Here is a 12,876-nt window from a genome sequence, read left to right as displayed (position 1 = left end):
ATAGTCAGTGTGTCAAGATCAAAAAGGCTATTTGTGGCAGTTCAAGGCTATTGGAATATTCCAATAGGAGAAATAGGTACTTTCCTGAAAGTACCAATGCAGAACCTAACTAAAGCAGACCATTGGTTGTAAAACAGTAATAATGATAAAGTCTTGTATTTGGTTTGGTTTGATTTGGTAAGAGGTATAAAAAACAAATATATAAACAATTCATTTTTCTTAGCTTTTGGGCACTGGATCTGCTCACTGTTCTTTCACTTTTCTCTCTAATCTCCACCAACCTTGACTGACCAGATAAGATGTAAGCTTTGCTGGTTTTCTGTATGGGGAGATGGAGAGTGGCATTGGCCCCTTCTGGGCTTTCTTTGTCTTGGGAGCTGGGGGGGGAAAGATTTGATTTCTGTGTTGTTTCTAAATTGTACATAATAGTAAACACATGTAAATTGTGTAAATATAATTCTAAATCATAGAATCAACCAGGTTGGAAGAGACCTCCAAGATCATCCAGTCCAACCTAGCACCCAGCCCTGTCGAGTCAACTAGATCATGGCACTAAGTGCCTCATCCAGTCTTTTCTTGAAGACCCCCAGGGACGGTGCCTCCACCACCTCCCTGGGCAGCCCATTCCAATGGGAAATCACTCTCTCTGTGAAGAACTTCTTCCTAATATCCAGCCTATACCTACCCTGGGACAACTTGAGACTGTGTAGCTTGGCTGTAAAATACAGCTTTATCTTTCAAGCTGTCTGAGCTGGTGTGGTAAATTTTAATTGTGGGGTGTGTATGTGCGTGTGTGTGTGAAGAGTTCCTGACCCACCACACTATTCCACTTTCCCTACTTCAGTGCAGTAGTGATAAACATAGCATTAGCTGCGTGCAATGTGATGTCTTTTCTGAGATGCTTCTGCTCTTGGCTCACTCTGAAGGACCTGCTTTCACAGGTTAGAATGAAAAGCACAGAGCAGATGCTGTCAGTTGTGAAGGCTGTTGTTTATTGTGTGCCAAAATACTTGGAAAAATTGTGATCACATTTGGCCTTGAGCCATTGGGTTTTGATTGGTTTCGATGTGGTGTGTGGGTTTTTTTTTTCCCCTTTCTGATATTTTCTATAAACCTGCTTATATATTTTTTGTGAGTTTTAGGTTTGCATGGCAGCTGCTTTGATTATGTTTAATAGCATCTGTCTCTCCTAGCAAAGGGATAGCTTCTATCTAAGTCTTCTTCCCAGTGATAGCTTCTATCTAAGTCTTCTTCCCAGTGATAGCTTCTATCTAAGGCTTAGTTGTTTGGAAATATTGTGGAAATAATTGCCATATAGGATGTTGACAGCTACCAAAAATCCCCTGTGGAGCTCAATCTGTATAGATGCTGTTGGTTAACTCCACAGGGCTATGGGTGGCATAGACAAAGAGGCATAGATTCTGAGCTGTGGTAATAAAAGGGCTATAAATCACACTGGCAAGGAAATGGATCCCTTCAGATTCAAACTCTGATATTCAGATGTGTTGATGACTTACTGCTTTCCTGGAAGCTGTGAGAAGGAGGTACTGAGAAAGGACCATGGCTTGTTGATTTATTATTTTATTTATTTATAAATTCACAAGCAGCTATGTTGTGTGATAGCTTAAAAATGTTTCCCTTTTCCATTGCCAGAACAAGTTAGCTTTCTTGTCTGCTTCAGCAATGATTAGGCTTAAGTGGATTTTCCTTAACACTTTTCAGCAAATGAGAATAAATCCAATGCTGATAGCTGACTACTTGATGACTCAAGAAAAATATGCTTTATTGGGCTGTAACACGTAACTCTGGAGAAACAAAAAAATGTAGAGTGGTGGTTTATGTTAACCCACTCTCAATGATTCATCAGGAGAGTTGGGATTCAGTGACTTTCATGCTAGTAATCAAATAAAAGGCAAAACCTCCTTTATTGGCTGGTTGGCAACTTCCCTCACCCCCCCCCCACTGCAACACTGTTTTAAATTCAGGTTAGAGACATGTTACAGCCTGAATCATTTGTTTTTACAACTATCTCATCATCTGCTGCTTTGTTCTATTTTCAAAGGGGAAAAAATAGCTGAAACTTTGATAATTGCTCTCTGATTGGTTTCATTTTCAGAAACTGGAAGGTATACTGTTTCTCTGGCTTTTTGTTTGAATTGTCTCTTATGGAGATCCTACAGCCCTGAAGTGTGATAAAAACATAATCCTGAGCTTTGGTTGCATTCTCTCTATCTGTTGCATTCACATGAGGACCAACACAATGCTTATTCTCATCAAAAGGATGCTTACATGGACCTTGAGTGCCTATATTCTGATAGTGTCTTAATCCTTGGACCTTTCCTTTCTTGGAGTGGCTTTCATCCCATGTAACTCAGTTCTTCCCTGAGTACTGAGAAAGTCCTTCGAAGGACAGAGTTTAATCTGTGGTTTAGATGTCCCAAATTAACCGTCCCTCATTTTGAATATGTTGTACTTGCATCTCTGGTGGGAGATTCTGTAGAGTTGGCAGCGCTAAGCTTGTTGCATACCATGATGAAGCCAGTAATCGTTAGCTGCTGAGCTGATGAGGAATCAATAGTCTTTTGATAATAAATGGCACTCAGGTAATTTTCCACATTTCATTTATCACCACCTTATACCAATCTTGCACACTTGTGTTTGTGCAACTTGCACTGGGTCTCCCAGTTACATTAAGCCAGAGCTGAACATGGTCATAAAAGGAATGTCCTCAGGAGAAGCTACACTGAAAGAGAAGGATTCTTTGTGCTTTCATGTGGTCTGAGAAGTTTTAAAATGGTGATTTATTTCAGGTGCTAATCCTTGGGGATTGAGCTAATTTTATGTATCATTGTAATGTATGGATGGGCTATAGAGCAGAGGAGACTGAATAGGGCTTCTTGAGGGGATAGTCCTTGGGTAGGTGCCCCTGGTTGTTCTAAACCTACAATTTGATGCAAAAGACATCACAAACAACATGCCTGGGAGACAGGGCCTCACAGGCAGTGCAGGGCTTGATTTCAGGGGCTAGTTCAGCGACAGATGAAGTTCATCGTAGTCTGTGCCACATCTAGAAATGCTTGCTGCTGCCCTTTGCTTGCCCTACCTATTTCTGCCCCTTTCCTTGTGCCAGCATTGACTTAAGGGCAGCTGTGCAGTGAGCTGAATCTGTTTTCATCTAGCTGTTTTCTGTTAGTGTTAAGGTGTCAGCAATCTTATTTTTCAAGGTTAATTTCCAACTGTGTATCAGCTCATGGATCTGACTGGCCAGATGGTTGTGTGAGCACTGCTGCTGGCACAGGACAGGAACATGTAGCTGGGGGGCTGCTCTATCCTATCTGGTGACAAGGTGGCTTTAGATCATCTTCATCCAACTGTGAAAGTGCACCAGGAGGGGATAGGCCAATCTGCTGGTGCAAGGGGCTTATCAGGTAATGAACAACAAGTTTGTTTGGATCTAACTTGTTAACTTCAGCAGCAGCACTCATAGTGGGAACAATTGCTTTGTGTGGGAGAGAGATAGAGAGTGAACAGATAGTGGCACTCAAAGTAGCCCCTTGCATATTAAGACTGTAAGCAGTAATTTTCCCCCTCTGAACACCTCTCCTATCCCACTGCAAAGCTTTTTCTCTTTCAATTAGTTTTGCTGTGGAGTGCTTTTTAACCATTTCTGCTGGTACTACCATCAGGGGGAGGAATTCCAGACCTGAGCTGCTCCAGTAGCAAGCTTTGCAGTGGTAGTGATTATGAATGAATGTAACCAGTTAAGCTTTGATTAGCCTCATTATGTGATGTTTTTAATAAGGTTTTGCACTTTGTGTTCTAGTTTTTTTTTCCTTAACATGTTAATTCAAAGGGAGAAAAATGCATCTGTAAATGTTGGAGTATCTCCAGATTTTTTTGCCATTCTCCCTTAATGCTTTGAAGTTAACAGAGGGCTTTTAAAGCTTTTCTGTTCTGAAGTCCAGATGCTTTTTGCTGGGAAATGTCTCGCCATCAGACCCTTTAATTAGAAGCATTTTCTTAGCATTTTCTGCCTGTGTGCGCTTGCATGTCCAAACACAGTAGTTTGCATGGCTTTGATTGCTTCACTAAAAAGTGAGCAAGTGGAAGCATTTTGCAGACTCAATATCCACAAATGGGTTACATGCATTATTAACTTTGCTTTAGTGACAGCTGCTTGGCGCTAGAAGCAACTGTGCAGACAAGTCTGTTAGGGACTAGGATGTTTGGTGCGCTGAGACGTGTGTGCTGAGTGACCTGGGAGGTGGAGTGAGGGAAGAAGTGATACTGGATCTGCCTCTGCTAACTTTTCCCTAAGGTAAAGACCAAACCCCAAGTGCAGATGAATAAATCTGCGTGGAGAGTTTGCTCTGTGTCTTGCATGTGGCATTGTGATGTAATTGGGCCTCTGACGGCTACAAGGACGTTGTGTTGCTGGAGAATGTCCAGAGAAGAGTAATGAAGCAGGTAAAGGGCCTGGAGAAAAAAAATCTTGTGAGAGGCAGCTGAGGGAAGTGGGGTCATTGAGTCTAGGAAAGAGGAGGCTCACAGGAGACCTCATCACTCTTTGCAACTATCTAAAAGGAGGTTGTAGAGAGGTGGGGGTCACAATCACAGAGTCATTGTGGCTGGAAAAGAACTCTCGGATCATCAAGTTGAGCCTATGACCTAACACTATGGCATCAGCTAAACTATACCACCAAATGCCACATCCAGTCTTTTCTTAAGGACCTCCAGGGGTGGTGGTCCATCTCATCTCCTTAGTATAAAGTGATAGAATGTGAGTAAAGGGCCTCAAATTGCACCAGGGAAGATTTTGGATATTAGGAAAAAAATATTTACTCAGAGGGTGGTCAGACTTGGGGAGGTGGTGAAGTCACCAGCCTTGGAGGTGATCAGAAATCAGGTAGGCACTCATAGATTCATGAAATCATAGAGTCATAGAATGTCAGAGGCTGGGAGGGACCTCAAAAGATCATCTGGTCCAGCTGCCCTGCCAGAGCAGGATCACCTAGAGCAGATCACATTGGAATGCATCCAGATGGTTCTTGAATGTCTCCAAAGAGGGAGACTCCACAACCTCCCTGGGCAGGCCATTCCAGTGCTCTGTCACCCTCACAGTGAAAAAATTATTCCTCAGATTCACATGGAACCTCCTATACCTCAAACATGGAACCTTCTGTACATCATACTAGATTGGAAGGGAGCTTGAGGATCATCTAGTCCAACCTTTCAGAGTAAGAACATAGTTTAAATGGGATGGTCCATGAAAGTGTCTAATGCAGGGGCATCCACCACCTCCCTTGGGAGTTTATTCCAATGTTTAACAGTTTGAATGCTGAATATTTTTTCTTCTGGTATCCAGTCCAAATCTCCCCAGCAGCAATTTGTGCCCATTAGTCCTTGTCTCCACCATGTGACTCTGCAAAAATGGCACTTCAGGACATGGTTTGGTGGCCTTGGTAGTGTTAGGTCAACAGCTGGACTCGATCTTACAGGTCTCTTCCAGCTGAAACAATTGTATGATTCTGTGATGTCCCTTGCACTTGGGATTTGCTCTAGTGTTGGTTTCACCTAAGGTTTCCTGGAACAGTTGGAATCAACCAGAATGTGTAACTGTACTTTGGCAGACTTTTTGTACTTAACTGAAATCTCCAGGGTTTGCACAAGGACAGTGTTAGCAAAGGCAGTCTGCTGGAGTGTTTAGTGTTGAGTTAAAGGCTGAGGTGCCAGGCAAAGAATACGCAGGTGCTTTTCAGTTAATTAAGTCAAACCAATGCGTTCCTGCTTTTGCTTCAGGCAGAGAGTGACAGATGATAAAGGGTAGTCTTCAGCCTATAGCCTTTCAGGGATTTTAAGGCTGTTGGCTTGATCTGTTTGCTTCTCTTTACTTGAGTCTACATCTCTATATAGTCTGGAGACTTCTAAGTGTATATACTGAATACAGTTGTCTCTTATGACCCTAAACAAACTTCTTGGATTTCTTAAACATCTAAAGTGCATCTTTGATTACTTTGCCAAATGTCCATGTGATTTTCCTGTGTGTTCTTACGTTCCTTTCCTTTCAATGTATGTGATTGTGTCTAAGGCAGGCCACATTCAGGGTTCTGCAGCAGAAGTGATGTGTGAAAGAGCTGAAAAGCCACATCAACATTTACCTTTTCCTTTTTTAATGTGGAATGGCAAGGAAGCTTTCTTATGGTGGTCTTTGCACCCAAGCAGATCTGCAAGAAACTAGATGGCCAGTCACTGCAGCTAAAATACTTATGTTTAGATCCCTCTTTAATGCCTGACTCTTAGGCAGGAATCCAGAAGCTTCTTTTGATAAGAATATTTTTAAAGAAAAGATTAATTTGTTTTGTTTTGTTCTCCAGTGAGTGTTTATAAATATCTTAATCTCTTTCTACCTATTAAAATAACAAAAAAAGAGAAGCTTTTGATTAAAAGCAAACTATTTGTGACTTTCACAGATTTGGAAAGTGACAGCATGTCCTTTTTTGTCAGTTTAATGAAAGATGAGCTCATTAGTATGAATTTGAAAATCAGCTGAAGTTGAAAAGTACAATAAAAATATGTTTGTGGCTGAAATGCTGCATTCTCTACGATTTAAGCAATGCAGCAGTATAGTGAAAAGGGAATGTTTGACGTTACAACTTTTTATACTTAGAAGAATGAGCAGTTTTGAAGTGGTCTGTGAAGGCTGCAAATCAGCCAAAAGATGTCCTTCCTCGTGCAGCATCTGGCTAACAGTGATGTTCACTGTTACAGAAGGCTTCATTCCCAATGTTTTATCCGTGCTCAGAAACATAGAAAAGGAAGACAAATCCTCTGACTGCAAAGCAGATCATATATTTTGCTTGAGCATATGCTTGAATTTCAGTCTGCTTGAAGCAGGGAAGTTGCACTGGGGGAGGTATTGTGACATACTTGCCCAGTTCTTGTTCTGTATAGGAGGCATCTGCTACGTGTTGCTGTGGGAGCCTGGATGTGGGATAGGCGACAGCTCCTTTGTCAGATCCAGAGCAGCTGTTCTTATTAAATATAGCTGCTCCAACAAGATGTTACAAACCTAGCTAGCACTGCTCATATGCTGCAAACTTGAAGAAGTGACAAGACCCAAAATGTGCTTGCTCCCAGATGCTGGTTAATAGAAGCAGCAAGCAATTTTTCTCTGGGTGTTCGTAATGCTGCTGTGACTGGGAGAATTTTTTACTGTTCATCCTTGTCCTGTAACAGTCTTCATGGTTGAAGTTTTGTCAGGAAAAACTCATTTCAGCTGTAGACCAGGCAGTTTATAGGGTGCAGTGTTGCTGTCCTGAAACATCTCTAGGTTTGGTTTCCCTTATTAGGGCTAAAATGTGCTTGGGCTTAGTAGAGATTCTCTGGTTTGTGGTGTGGGAGATAAATCATGGAAAAAACAAGTTGAAGAAAAATCTTTGCACTGGAGAGACAAGACTAATCAGGACAGGATGGGACTGAGAACTGCTGGCTTTTTGGATCAACAGGAGAGTTGGTTTCAGAACTAGGACTGCCAAAACCCTTCAATTTTGGCAGTTTTCTATGTTTGCTTTATGAAGTGACAGAAAGCACCTGAGAGGCAAGAGAACTGTATTCATAGAGGCAGGCTCCTTATGGAAAGGAAATAAAAGATTAAGCCAGCCACTGCTGACTCTCATTGCTTTGGGGGACTCAAGGACTCTGCAGCTTGTATGCCTAATCTTGCCCTCCCCTTTCCCTCTTATCTGTTGAGCCCATTATTGAGCATGCTTGGCAAAGATTTTATTTAGGCTCCCCCTGAGATTGAAATGTGGTGACAAGCTGAATGTGTCAAAGATGCTTGCATAGGCTATTGTCTAATAATAACAACAACTCAGAACCACTGCAAGGCTTTTTTTTGGTCAGGCTTGCAGCTCACATAGAGAACTCAATGAAATAATGTTACTTGCTAAAAACTTGTTGGCATCTCTCCTCTAAGTTCTTGTATTTAAAAGATTGCACATTTGTACATTTATTTTAATAGGGTATTATCTTCCTAAAAGAAAAGCTTGCATTGCAAAGTTTTCTCTCTGGTTATTTTTTTGCAGTATAGAACTACTGTGCAGCAAATCCTGCCAGAATTGTTGTCATCAAAGCAGCCTGGAACTGAAGAAGGATATAGGCTCCAACAGATAAACCCACTGCTTCTCCTATTTCGGTCTGTACACTGCCTTGTGCATGCCAACTGCATGAGAGGCATTCAGCAGAAGTAACTTTCCCTTGCCTTTTTGGAAGTGAAGACTGATTGATTAATGCAATTAGCAATTAAATGCATTATGCCTTAATTGTTAGCAGCACCAAAAATGCATGAATTAATGGGGAAAGGGATTCTTTAAATGTTTTTTGACCTCAGTCCTTTAAGTTGTGCTTACAGGCACAGAGAACCTCCACTGCGCGGAGGTGTGTGAGGCTGAAGCCTTCCTTTGCAACCCCTGTGGCGTTTATTTTCCTCTGGTTCAGTGAGATATGTAGAGTCTTACCCCATGGCTAAGCAGAAACAGGAGTTTGTTGCTCCCCATTGCTTGTAGGGGTCTTTTGAGGCAGTGATGGACCATCCCTGCTTCAGAGCTCTTGGGATACAGGTGGTGCTGGCAGTCCAGTAGCCTCATGGGATTTCCAGGATGTGGGCTAGGTGCCAGTTTTGGGGTGCTGCCAGGAGTCATTTGGGATGAGAAGTTTTAAAGCAACTGCCTCTTTCCGTGTGGGACCAGCAGCAGTTAGTAGGGCTGTCTGGGAAACCATGTGAGAAGACTGTAGACAGGACAGGCAGCACAGAGGTCTGCCTCTGAGTTTCCAGCCTTTCAGCTGCCCAGAGCTTGCAGTGATCAAGTCTCTTAAGACCCCAGCCACAGATGGGGCTGGTGGAGATCTCCCATGGAGGGCTGCCAGGACATCTGCAGGACCCTTGGGGCACCACTGACTGGGAAATGTCACATGAATGGGTCAACTGATTGTGTGTCCTGTGTATGAGAAAATAGAAAAGGGCAGTTGCACATGTCCCTTTCTCTTCTTTATTATGTTAGTTTTCTATAGGGGAAAATATAGACCAGTAAAGATTTTCACACCTGCTTCAAGAATTCAGTCCTGTGTTTCTTCTGGAACTTTTAGTGACAGATTTTGAGATGCATCAATAAAACCATATGGAAAAACTTCGTTGTGATAAATTGAAGGGGAGGAAGTGCTTCAGATGACCTCAATACTCTTGCTTTTGTGATGATTATATTTCTGTTATTATTTTAGTTTTATGTTTGTGTTCTATTAGTCTCAGAAAGCTGAAAGGCAGATGTTTTGTATGAGGCTGTTCTGAGACACCTTATTACTCATGTATTGGGTCCTTGACTCCGTATGCTCTGGCTTAGAACAATTCTAGGAGAGAGCATTTCTTGTGCGTACCAATTATGTGAGTGAAGTTTCAGGGAAAGTAACTTGCCCTCAACTTTTTGGAGGTCAAGACTGATTGGTGAATCAGCAATTAAATGCATTAGCCCTTAAATAATTTCTAATATGACTGTGGCCAGAGATTAAGTAGGACTTGCTGCACACATCTCGTGACCAAACTGGAATGAAAGTAGTGAGATCTAATCTTTAAATGAGTAGTCATTTTTGTATCAAATTACTGATTTATAGCAGCATTAGATAGTATCAGCCTATGCATTTGTCTTTAAAGAAAAAATGATATCTGACAGCAGCAGTGTCTGGGCTTCCTTTTTCATTCATAACATAGAAACAAAACTGAACTAGCTTTATCTGTATGAATGCACTTAGCATGGGACATCTACCTGAAGGGAGGCTGTAGCCAGGTGGGGGTTGCTGTCTTCTCACAGGCAACCAGCAACAAAACAGGGGGACACAGTCTCAAGTTGTGCTGGGGGAGGTTTAGGCTGGATATTAGGAGGAAGTTCTTCACAGAGAGCATGATTGGCATTGGAATGGGCTGCCCAGGGAGGTGGTGGAGTCACCATCCCTGGAGGTGTTCAAGAAAAACCTGGATGAGGCACTTAGTGCCATGGTCTAGTTGATTGGACAGGGCTGGGTGATAGGTTGCACTGGATGATCTTGGAGGTCTCTTCCAACCTGGCTGATTCTATGATTCTGTGATTCTATTATCTGTCCTGTTTTCTCTTCAGGCTTCTTGGCATCACTGGCAAATTGAGCTTTATAGTGGCAGTAGAAGGATTTTGGAGTAGAGAGGTGACAAGGGAGGAAGGCCACAACCTCGCTGCCCACCTCACCTGATGCTGAAACTCACCTGTGGGTGGAGAAGAACTGCTCTCACTCTTCCTAGGCTCTAGGGAAACTTGTCCTCTGACATGCTACCGAGTTTGACTTTGTCTCTTTAACATTTTCAGTAAGAATGTGGTTATGAAAATTTCAGGCAAGATTAAAATCATGGTGTGGCTGAGCTAGGGACAAAACATGGGGAAAGTCACCACAGAAAAAAACCCCAAAAACCAAAAAGACTCTCTTTTCCAGATACATATTTTGGCATCAGGATCCTGTCTTTATGTGACAGATACTAACCACTACTATTCCAAAATAGTTTTTTTTTTTAAACTCATTTTTTCCACAGGGGAACCAGCCATGTGGTTTTGACTAGTGCTAGCTTGTGCTGAGAGGGTGATTCTGTAGATGAACCTGACTGTTGGGTTTTGTATTTTTATGCACAGCTTTCATCAGGATGAAATATTTTAAAATCTATTTGGTACCAAGTTCCCTAGCTGAATGATGCTAAATTTCTTGGCATCTTATGATCAGTAAGCTAGAGGAAGGAACTGGCATATCAGCTGTGCTGTATAATTTCTTTAACTTCTCGGACTTGCAAAAGAAATAATCAGTTAAATTACTTCCCTAGAAATAGTCAATATATAACCCTGCAAATTGCCTCCCTTATATCTTAAATTGTGTTCAAAGCATGGCATGACAAAGTGAAGGGGGAAGGATTATTTCATGAATGTAGCATTGACAAAAAAAAAAGCTGGGAAGCATGTTGAGCAGATGGCCAAGAGAAACAGTCAGGTGGATTGGTGCAGTGAAGATTAGATATCATACTTCCTTTCCTTTCCAGGCATGGAAACTGTTTGTCTCCATTTCTTTCATCAAAGTAATCAGCTTTTGTGCTCGTTAGTGAACTGTAATGAGTTTGAGACGTCACTAGGAGTTTGTTACATTATTATAGCAGTCAATGCCTTTCATCCCTCCTGTTTGCTGCTTTGGAAATGGCATCTTTGTAGAACACCTCACCTGCCTGAATTTCTTTAAGTAAATGCAGTGTAAGCATTTGAAATCATCACTGGTAATGGATGTTAGATAGTGCCTTGGATACTGCAGCATGAATTGTAAGATGACTATATTCTGTCGTGATGAATATTAGATAATGATACCTTGTCCCTGTAAGAATAACTTATCCTACTATTCAGAATGATCTTATGAGTTCCTTGGATTCATGGGAAATAACTTAGTAGAAGCCATAAAGTATTCAGATTTTGCTGAATATTCTAATCACACTTGCACCATTCCTAGTTATGAATTTGAGGGACTGCCAAGAAAGAGAGGCAGCATATAACAGCTTTCCATTAACTCTGTATTGGAGGGCTAGCACTGTGAATGCTCTTGTGGTGTAGGTGTAAGTTGTCTTGGATGTTTTCTGATCCCAGCAATCACCTCAGCACAACTCTTCCACATATTCCACATCAGGTACTGCCTAGCTGTAGGCTCTAGATTTATCACTGAAGAAAGTTTTTTCCTCATGTGTGTACTGGTTAGGGTGAGTCCAAAAAGTTGCTTGCTTCAGCAAGGCTCAGATCTTCCCATAGGATACATAAAAATCAGAGAATCAACCAGGTTGGAAGAGACCTCCAAAATCATCCAGCCCAACCTATCACCCAGCCCTAGCCAATCAACCAGACCATGGTACTAAGTGCCTCATCCAGGCTTGTTTTTAACATCTTCAGGGACAATGATTCCACCATCTCCCTGGGCAGCCCATTCCAATGCCAATCACTCTCTCTGTGAAGAACTTCCTCCTAACATCCAACCTAGACCTCCCCCAGCACAATTTGAGACTGTCCCCTTGTTCTCTTGCTGGGTGCCTGGAAGGAGAGACCAACCCCTACCTGGCTGCAGTCTCCTTTCAGGTAGTTGTAGACAGCAATGAGGTCTGCCCTGAGCCTCCTCTTCTAAACACCCCCAGCCTCTCCTCATAGCGCTGTGCTTCAGGCCTCCACCAGCTTCATCGCCCTTCTCTGGACACATTCCAGTATCTCTCTTGAATTGAGGGGCCCAGAACTGGACACTACTCAATGTGAAACCAGCTCTGCTTGAAGGCTATCATATCTCCTATTGGTTATAACACTCTGAAGTCTCCTCTGGAAGTGGAAGTAACCAAGAGGAGCACTTTGGCTGTGTAACTCTCATGGGGGGTTCACGTATGTTTGGAACATTAATTTGACTGAGGTACACAGTAGGAGAGCTGGGCACCCAAGCTGAAGTTCTTGAGATATACTTAGAACGTATTTTTAGATATGAATTGTTCTAACTCTTGAACATTGTTTTTACAGGAGAAAAGGAGGTACTGAAAGATGACAAAACTTGATCCAGGTTACAAAGTGACTGCAGAGAAACTCCAACACTACTGATTGTTTCCACAAGGCTCTCTGAATAAACATACTACTTAAAGGTACTGTTTTTCTATGGGGGTAATGTGTCATCTGGAGAGAGTGAAACACAGGAGGGTTTTCTCCTTGCTAGGTAGGATTAGCACAGAAGGTGGCATGCTGGGAAGGCCAAGTGAATGTAAGCAAAACCAGACAGCAATGTGAGTCTGCAGTCTTACAGATTCCT

At 42.2% G+C, this 12,876-nt stretch overlaps 1 protein-coding gene across 2 annotated transcripts in view; it reads left to right on the top strand.

Annotated features, from left to right (window-relative positions):
- The window catches only part of STK31 (serine/threonine kinase 31), a 109,096-nt gene that overhangs the window by 53,582 nt on the left and 42,638 nt on the right, over positions 1-12,876 (top strand). For both annotated transcript variants that reach the window (XM_064166958.1, XM_064166957.1), the window contains one exon: positions 12,594-12,712. In XM_064166958.1, coding sequence (XP_064023028.1) covers positions 12,594-12,611 — 18 coding nt within the window. In that variant the 3' untranslated portion in view covers positions 12,612-12,712. The remainder of the gene's footprint in view (positions 1-12,593; positions 12,713-12,876) is intronic.

This window comes from Pogoniulus pusillus, chromosome 28 (assembly GCF_015220805.1).
Source record: "Pogoniulus pusillus isolate bPogPus1 chromosome 28, bPogPus1.pri, whole genome shotgun sequence".
Taxonomy (NCBI): domain Eukaryota; kingdom Metazoa; phylum Chordata; class Aves; order Piciformes; family Lybiidae; genus Pogoniulus; species Pogoniulus pusillus.
Note: the sequence above shows the minus strand (reverse complement) of the source record. Positions and strands in the feature narration are given on the sequence as shown.